The sequence below is a fragment of the Corvus kubaryi genome, unplaced genomic scaffold, assembly GCF_017639235.1.
Source record: "Corvus kubaryi isolate FWS band 111438036 unplaced genomic scaffold, C.kubaryi_AGA036_p1.0 37391, whole genome shotgun sequence".
In the NCBI taxonomy this organism is placed as follows: domain Eukaryota; kingdom Metazoa; phylum Chordata; class Aves; order Passeriformes; family Corvidae; genus Corvus; species Corvus kubaryi.
This window is the reverse complement of record NW_024581130.1, coordinates 7,420,240-7,429,656: the sequence shown is the minus strand read 5'-3', so window position 1 is coordinate 7,429,656 and position 9,417 is coordinate 7,420,240. Positions and strand designations below refer to the sequence as shown.

Genomic DNA, 9,417 nt, shown 5'->3' with positions numbered 1-9,417 from the left:
AGGGACTACACCTGTTTGAAAACAACCGAAGATGTTTCAACACATCTTTTATCACAGAAAACATGCTGGTTTGCTTTTTCCTTCAGAAATTATTGATCTTTTTTTTCATTCACGCTTTTTAAGAAAAGCTTATCTTGCCTGTAGAGAAGTTCAGTCTGAAAGGCAAAATTATGAGGAATCTACAAGCAACTGGAAACCACCTGCTAGAATGTAAACAGCTCGTACAGATTTACTGCAGCCATCCCTGTGCCCCCTGCCTTTAGCAGCAGGACCCACCAAGCGCTTTGCTTTCGAAAAATCAGAATCGTTTATGGTTTTTGGCAGATTCCAGACGAGACAAAGTTGGAGACTACTCCCATCTCTCATGTGGGTCACTGATACCTGCACCATCCCAGCTTCGGTTACAAACACAAGCCAAGCCCTTTAAGAGAAGTGCCTGAGGATGAACAACACTCAAAGGGAAGCTGTGCTGGATGCTGTGAATGGGGAGTGCCATTTTGCAAGGTGCTTCTCTCTGGTGCTGAGCCACAAAAGAATGCACGATGCTGTTTTAGCCAGCTCTAGAATGCTTTTTAGCCAGCTCTAGGTCCATGAATAATTCCACTGACTTATTTTCACAGAAACTTTAAAAGTTTTAAGTACAGTTAACGTGTAACCACGTGGGCTTGCTGCGGCCAGGACCATTTAATTTCCAAGCAACATCCATATTCTAAAATGTCGGTTTTAGCTGTATGTGACCCCTTTCTCACAAAAAAACCACACAACAAACCAAACACAAACAAAAAAAATCCTCATCTCTTCGGGGTGTTGGCACGAAAACTTAACACCCCGCAACTCGGCTGCCCATTGTTAATAGAGAGAACACCTCCTCACCTAAAATTATACTCCCACTTTATCTAAAATTCCAGTAACTAGTTGCAGCGCCCATGCTGGAAATTTAGAACAGGAACCGTCTACGCTCATTTCCCAAGGTATACACTTGGCTAATTTGGGGAGGACAGATGATCATCGGGGACATTTTTAAGCGCTTACTAGAGAAGTTGTAAGAACCCCGCTAAGAAGCGGGGATGCCGGGGGCTGAAGGAGTTGCAGAGGAACGTGCCGGGGTGTCCTTAGGCTGAGGAGAGGCACCAGGCAACCGAAACGCGCCTTTGCCGGGGGGAGGGGGGGCGTAAAGCGAAGCAGTTTCGGGAAGCCGCGTCCCCCTTCCCGCCGCCGCCCCCCGCCCGAGCCCCGCCGCCGCGCCCGGACAGCGGCGGGGGCGGCCTCGGGGAGCGGGCCCGGGGGAGGAGCGGAGCGGAGCCACACGGCGCGGCCGCTCCGCCAGCCCGGCCGGCTCTGCGGGGAGGCGGCTGCCCGAGCGGGGCCGCCCCCGCGCCTCTCCCGCCGCCCCGCGCCGCCTGGACCACTGGGAAGATGGATGGGCACGTCCTGGGATGGATCGTCCTCCTGTGGCTCGCAGGTAGGGCCGCGGGCGGGGGCACGGGTGTCCCGGTGGCCCCGACGTCCCCGTGCCGTGCCCAGCCCGCCGGGCTTCACGGCTTTCCTGAGGGCGAAAATGGGGACGTTTTGGGGAGATGCTGCGGAGGGAGCCGGCGTGGGGCCGGGGGCTGCTCGGGCACGTCCCGCGGTGCAGTTTACGGAGACTTCGCGGAGAGGGCTGGGGACGGGGGGGCAGCCGGTGCCTCCTGCCCGGCCGGGGCCGCGGGGCAGGTCCGAGGGGCCCCCGGCGCTTCTCTCCGCGTGGTCCGCGGGGCGCTTGGGCCCCCGCTCGCCGCCGGGGAGAGAGCGCGCTCGTGTCGGGCAAGGGGGAGCCCGTCCGGGGGCCGGGGTGTCCTTGGCCGCGGTGCGGGGAGGGATGGCGACAAACCCCCGGCTCCCCCCGCCCGCCCGTGCCGAGCTGGGCCGGGAACAATTGCAGGAACTTCTCCTTTACCCGGTGTCCTGACCGCACATGCCGTCTCAACAGAGGTGTGAGAGGTGGGGGCTGACCTGCCTCTGCCCCGGCTTCCAGGGGGGGCAGAATTCCAGGGGGGCCCTCCCCGTGACGGTGCAGTTGAGCCCAGGCCTTTGTGTGCGCAGGACGGGACTGCCCCCCCAGCCCAGCTCGCCGACCACCGCTTGCCCCGCCGGCTCCTGAAGAGGTCGGGCAAGCCAAGCCCCCCCCCTAGGGCAGGGGGAGGGGAGCCGGAGAGGCGAACAGAGAGGGCTCAGCGATGGGGAGAGGGCAAGGGGGACAAACTGAATAGGGGCTGGGTCTGAGAGCTGGGCAGCGAGGAAAGGAGGGGGTAGGGATTACAGCAGGGTGTGAGCGGCGGGGCAGCCGGGAACCGGGGAGAAAGTCCTATCAGGTCCGGGGCAAGATCTGCCTCCTGTGAGCCGGTGCAGCAGCCGGGCACAGGAGCAGCAGGCTATAAGAAAAGCTGCAGTAGGATGACTTAGCCAGGCGGGCTGGTTACAGGCTGAAAGAAGAAACAGACACTTGGGTTAAGTGGCATATATTTCCCCCTGTCACCAATGTATCCCACAAAAAAGACCTCAGCCTCTTCCCTCTTCCTATTCAGATTTAGGATTCACAAGCAGTAAATTCGGCTTTTAGTCATAACACCTCTCTCCCACCACCCACCCACCCCTTTCCTTGCGTTTTCACTCTGAGTCATCTTCAACACCGGTGCCTGCCTACTGCTCCCTTCCAGGGTTTCACGGCCTCATCTGGGGCTTCAGCAGCTTCCAGCTCATCCTCTCTCCCTTCCTCCTTCCCTGCCATTTGGCTGCTTCCAAATGTATCCCACTTCAGTGAGCTGGTCTGGAGTGCCAGCGCACCCTCAGCTACCCCTCCTTTCCTACTAGCCATAGTAGTGTGCTGATAAATAGCGTCCAGAGGCCGGTAAAGGAGTACAGGGTGTAGCTAAACATGACATTACATTCCTCCCTCTTTTTGAAGAGCTTCTTTATCTGGACATGTCAGGCTAATCAGGACTTTTTTATCAAGCTAAAAGACCGGGCTGTTGACACTTTTCTCCCTCCACCGAGGGCAGTTCAGGATTCCTGGCAGCGAGTGCTGTTTGGAGCATGCAGGGTCAATGCAGAGAGAGAGGTACCGCTGCAGTGGGAAGACCTTCCAGTTTCCTCTAGCCCTGTGATTTTGAGACAGGGCTGCGTGCTGCTGGTGCTGTGGAGAGCTGGCAGGCACAGGCTTCCGGCAGGCAACAGGTTATCCATAGCTGTGTGCTGAGGGATGGAGGCAGTCAGTGCTCGCCTGCTCCCCTCCAGCCGCTGCTGCCCAGCCGTAAATCAGGTGCTGATGTCCTTTTTCACAGCCGAGAGAAAGTAAATAAGCAAAGGTATGTGAGTGTGTGTATGTGCACAGAAAAGGAAGAGGGGGGCTAGCAAACGTGGATTCAAGATTTTCCTCTCCCCAGTGGCTGTGCAAAGGAATGAAAGGTCTGCATCAAGGTAAGGAGCCCTAATCCAGCCAGAGTGGTACACTCCGGTCTGGGAAAGAGAAGTGGGGGCTGGGAGGTGGAGGGGCCAGGAGACAGAGTGCAAGATGGGGAGGAAGCAGGGAGACAAAAGGGAGCACGAAAGAGAAGGCTCTCGTTCCCTTCTCTCCCCTCCTCCCTCCTCGAGGTGGGTTGAGAAATTTCTAATCAGCACTTTCAGTCCCTTTCCTCCCAGCAGTAATTCCTCTCTGTCCTTTGTTTGTCTTTAATTTTTGGCTCTTGCATTTATCTTTTGTTTGGTTTTGCACACTGTGAGTTCTTATGGCAATTTGAAAAAAATCCTGTGTGAGGTACAATGGATTTGGTTTGGCTTCTCCCCCTCCTGTCCTGCTCTCCCACGTGCCTAAAGCTCATGTTTTAATAACAACAGCAAATGGATGAAGAGCAGGTTGTTCTTTATTCCTTCCTGTGAGGTCACACGGGTTAAGATATGTGTAGGGCTGTGCTCTCATTCTATAAAAAGAAGATCCCATTTGCCAAGTATCCTTAGTCCCTGTTTAAAGCCTGTTCTTGTAAATTACCAAGTGCAGCTTGATTCTGGAATGAATCCTCCGGTCGTGTTTACTGTTTTCTTATTAATGCTGTAATTTCTGATGCATTTAAAACTAGAGAAAAGTACTGGACTGGAGACTGAACTCCAGTTTTAGTACAGAACAAGCAGAGCAAATTTTTTCTGCCTCACAACTTGGACTAAGCTTGGAAAAGTTACAATTAGAAGACTGTCCACATTAAAATGGGATATTTTTGTCCTGATAAGTACTTTTCCACCAGTAATTTAGCACTCAGTCCCTGTATACTGTTGCTGTACCTGTTCTTTCCCAGCCACAGTTCAGGAGGGCAGGCAGAGGGGGCCTGCTGGAGCACAGTTGTGCTTTGCTGTTTCTGGCCAGCTGACCACACTTCTTGGGAAGGCAGGGAAATGGATGGACTCTTTTACTTGTCTTGATTTAAAGTGTTCATCTGACTTCCCTTGCCTGGCTTCACAGAGCATAAGTGTAATGTAACTGGGCAGAAATCTCATGTTTTTCTTACTTTTTATTCCTGTGAGGTCACCTTGAGTAAGCCTGTGAGGAGTAGAAATCCCAATGCTATCCCAAGGACAGGTATTATAGCTTGGTGTTACAAGGCTGGGAGAGACTCTTCGCATTTCTTTTGCTTTGTTCTCAGGCTTCTGAGGAGTGATATTTCTGGGAATGATTTCTGGGATGCTGAACCAAGTCTAAATCAGGAGGCATCTGACAACTGTAACAGCTTTCAGACAGTAGTAAGGGTGGGTTCGATCTGGTGGCCAGAGCTAATTCACCTGAGAGCACCCAGGGTGACTTTTGTGAATGTGTGAAAGGGAGTGTAAGGAGCACAGGGAAGCTGGTGAAGAGAATGAAGTGAGGAGCAGGGGGTGCCTGGGGAGAGCACCACAGAGAATGGTGAAGAGCAAGAAATAGTCCAATGTCTACTGCAGTCACTTTGCACAGCCTGGGCTGTCCTGCATGGAGGGTTTTTTTTTGAGGTTCTGTCCTTTGAGTGCTGGATGTGCAAGGCCACGCTTTTCTGCAGCTGCTTTGGGTTTTTCCCTTTCCAGGTTAAGCAGTTTGAGAGCTGAAATTCCTGGGGTTTGCCATGGAGCTGTGAAAAACAACCATGCTTTTACCTCAGCTGCAGCTGACCTGTTCAGGCATTGGTTTCTTCCTTCCAAAAAAGTTGACAATTAGCGGTCACGTTGCTAAGAACACAAGTCTGATAGGAACCAGACCAAGACATCCTATTAATTTCCCATAAGGCACTCCACACGATCTGATGGTGATGGCTTTTGCTGATAAATTGCATGGATTGGATTTAGTCCAACATGAGTAGGCAAGAACCTGTACAATACAATCTCAGTGATCCCACTGGCTCTCCATTCATCTGTTTACGCAGCTCTTTATTATCTCTGACTTTCTGGTTTCAAAGCCCAGATCTTGCACTTTCTGATTCAGGCTTGATCCGTATTTGAGAGGTGGAACTGGGTGCCAGTATTCAGCAGTGGAGGAAAGAACACTTTGTAATGATGCATAGTATCCAAGATGCCAAAAACAATGATCCTTTTGCCCAACAGTTTACTTTAGTTGGGAATTGGTATAAGCTACCCTAAGGGCACTGTCTCTCACCTGTGAACAGATGCTTTTCTGCCAAAGCCCTGAGGTAAAGTCTAGGAGTAGCTTTCCTGAGGTGCCTGGTTCAGGACCCAATGATTTCCATTCTCCTGTGTGCACAACTGCCACTCCTGTCAATAAAGGTACATGAAAATGGGGGAGGCAATTTTTGTAGTTTCATAGAATCAGCTGTACTACCTCAGGCAAGCAGTAGCGCGAGCCAGGTAATTGCAGAGAAGGAGATGAGATGTATGCACAGATAGGGAGGGAGACCCATGTGACCTGAAGAATAATGTGTGCTGTCTTCTCTTGGACTCAATTCTTGCATTCCAGAAGGAGAGAAAGACCTGTTCCACTGAACTACAGTATTTGGCTTTGCCGTTACTTCCAGGGTTTGGTGCTTCAGATCAGTTTTATTCCGACTGGTTGATATTTAAGGTCCCCTCCAGTCGAAACCATTGTGTGATTCTATTCCTAGAGGCTGTGTAGTGAAGCTAAATCTTCCTGGGATTCATTTCACCTCAGGGAGGCATAGCCTTCTCTGGAGGTCAATGGCAAAGCAAGAGCCTCAGTTATCACCTCTCAGTTGCCTTCCCTCTCTTGCTCAGGGAAGGCGGTTATGAAGATCGGGCTCACGAGGCTCAAACCCGCCCTTACAAATATCCCCTCTGTAATCACTTCCTGGAATTTTCTTTAATCACCAGTGAAATGTATTAGTGATAGCTTGTGTGTAGTGTTGATTGCATAGTTTGAATGCATAATCTGAGGATAGTTCAGGAAAGGAATCAGAGAAAGGAGACAAATGCACATTGCCAATTGAAACAGACAAACCCCATACAATTATATTTCGGAAGTGTGATTATTTTTAAGCTCTTTCTCCGGGAGTGTGTGTGTATATATATATTTGTACAGACACACAAAACCATGGGTTCTTTTTATTTTCTAAGAGTAAGGATAAATGTGTTTGTAAGATGCAATTGATTAATATTTTCAGACCTTTTTCTGTGGGTTTAGGAGAGCAAGAAGGGAGGAAAGCAAAATAGTCACATAGTCTTGAGACTCCCAGGAGCTACATTTTTTTCTTGTGAAACCTGAAACATTCACAATGAACAGGTTCCTTCTCTAGAGTGCAGGAATTGCATTTCCATGATGGTTTTGTAGTAAGGGCTTATTTTGCTCTGTCTGCATTAGTCAAAACATAGCACAACACAATTCAGTTTCTTTTTAGTCCTGTTTGTCTTAAGCTAGACAAAGAGCTAACATGGTGCTGTCACTAAGCTTCTCATAATTTTTCACATATTTCGTTCCTTTTTCTCTGATGTATTAACAACCCAGAGTTCTGTACTCTGATATGTCTGAGGCTCTTCTTATCTTGGCTACATTACATTTTCAGGTCAGCAGTTTCTTCTTGAAGGTGAGGAAGTCCTATAATTCCCATGCTTGGACATAACTGATCAGTGTAGAGCCACCATCTTGTCTTCAGGCAGTCAAGCATCCTGGTGGCCTTTTTGGTGGACACTGTTATAGCAGTGACGTACTGCATGAATCAATTCCAATAATTCTTTTTTGGCAGAGGAAATAACAGGTGTATAATTTCCCAGTTCAGCCATATATAATTATATATAATTTGACTTAAATAGATCTAAAGTTTCCTCTGCTCCAGTCTCTCAATCTGAGGCACTGTGTTGCTCTTAAGTGCTATTCCTGGAAAGAATCCGAAAATAATACTTAAGAAGTTAATAAAGAGCTTGAGATAGGATATAGAAGGTGCCAGATAATTTTCTGCACATCTCCAAAATGCTTTTGGGGAGGAAAATAATTCCTGCGTTCTCCCAAAAGCTGCTTTTCTTTTCTTGATATAGGCGTTCACATGGGGGTAGGGTGGGGAAAGTTAGTCAGATGAGAATTTGCTAAAGCTCAGCTAATCATTTATTAAAGCAGTCCCTGGCTTGCCAAACTCATTAATCTCATTAACAGGGAAGGAGGGCTGTGGTGCATGGTTATCTGAGAGCACTGTGTTTACTAAGCAGCGTACTTGGTTCACAAGGGAAAGATTTAAATATTCAGTGTGTCACTGTTTTATCCCTGGAGCTGAGGTAACGTGATGAGTCACTTGATCAGCTCATGCACATGCTGGCTTTGGCCTCAGACTGTGAGGGGTCAGGCACAGGGTTGCCAGACACATGTCTGACATGGACTCATTTGTTTTTCAAGGGGTTCTTCATGTTTCTTGCATTCAGATGCAACCCAGAAAGCACAAATCTCTGGAGAGGAGAGGATAAGACGTCACCACTTGGTTCACCTTGAGAAGCAAGTGGTGGCATTCCCTTAGTGCCACATGGCCCCTGTGTTTGGTCCCTGGGTAAAAGAAGCTTGGCAGAAACATCCCAGCTGCCACTTCCTGAATAATCTCCTTGCCTGTGCAGGAGCTGCTTCATTCCCCTTCCTGTCCTGTGGGAGACCTCAGCTGTGCTTGGTGGTACTCTGGAGAACAGCCACACTTCAGTGTTTGGATTTGGGTCTGGGCACTTCCGGCAGACCTGATAACCTCCTGTGCAAGTACAATGTGCCTTATGTCCTGCATTCATTGTATGCATAATCTGGCATTGTTGTGCAAATGCCAGAGCACCCTTGTGCTCTTCAAGCCTTCACATAGTAGTCCCCAAGGTCAAATCCTGCCTAGATCAGTAACTCTTTGTTAGTATCAGTGACCATCTTGCATACCTGAAATAAGCTTTCCCCTAGGTTCTAGCTATACTGTGTTTTTCTCTCCAGCTGGGATTTATAGACTTCATTATGCTTTATAGTTCAGACAGTGATAACTTGTTGAATTTAATATTCACTGTTTTTCCAGCCTCTTCGCTTTCCTTTGGTTTTGAATCCTGATCATGCAATCTCCTCTTGCTTTTGCTTTTCAGGTCTGCAGCTGTCTCCAGGTTGACCTTGTCTCTTCATGCCTGCTGCTGTTACACAGTTGATGCATTTATTGCTCTCCGTCTGCTTCAAGCTCCAGTGCTTTAGTCTGTGCCTTCCTCCCCCCCTTCCCCCCCCCTTCTAAAGATATCTCCTGTCATTTCACTTTCTTTTGCCAACTTCCATCTCCTTTTCATCTCTGTGTTCTGGAGTGGGTGGATTATTTTTGCTGACTCCATTTCTTCTTCTCTCTACATCATTTCTGAATCTCCTGCAACCTGACTGCAGCCCTTTGTACTTATTTTGACCTGGGCTGAGACACCTTCTCCAGCTTCTTCCAGCTGAATGCAAGCTTCCATGATTGTCATCCTGCTTATCCTTCTCTTTCTTGTATTTGCTCTGATACTTTATCCTTACTCTGTTTTCTTCTTTCTTGCATTTTCCCTTCTCTTCTATTGCTTCTTGATATCAGGAAGCCTTTCTTTGTCCTCAGTCTTTTCATTCCTCACTAAGCTTCTTCAGGTCCATCATTCCCTTCTCCAGATGTTGTGTAAACTTTCTCTTCTGCTTTGCTGTCCTGAATGTTTCCTTGTAATTCCTCTTGTTCCCTGTGTGCTGCTCTGCGCGAGGTGTGTGATAACACCAACATTTTCCATACTGAGCCTGATTCCCTTTTTCCAGTGTTGGATGAGTGCTCTCAGACATTGCTGCCTGCAGCACAAGGAGGGAAGCAATGAAGGGCATGTGGGGGAGTTTTGGCTGTCCCTGTGGGTGTATGGAGTGCCTCACTCTCCCAAGTGCTCTCTGCTGACATTCTGACTCTCCCTCAGCTACACAAGGGTGTAGCAGCAGTCCCCTGCATCTTCTCGGGA

General features: G+C 49.1%; 1 protein-coding gene across 4 annotated transcripts in view; it reads left to right on the top strand.

The window, feature by feature from the left end:
• The first annotated feature begins 1,319 nt into the window (after positions 1-1,319).
• The window catches only part of ILDR2 (immunoglobulin like domain containing receptor 2), a 39,441-nt gene continuing 31,343 nt past the window's right edge, over positions 1,320-9,417 (top strand). For 2 of the 4 annotated variants that reach the window (XM_042038112.1, XM_042038109.1), the window contains exon 1: positions 1,321-1,462. In XM_042038112.1, the coding sequence (XP_041894046.1) occupies positions 1,417-1,462 (46 nt within the window). In that variant the 5' untranslated portion in view covers positions 1,321-1,416. Of the gene's footprint in view, positions 1,463-3,096; positions 3,457-9,417 lie in introns of those variants that run through there. The other 2 variants (XM_042038113.1, XM_042038111.1) reach the window with 2 other exon arrangements.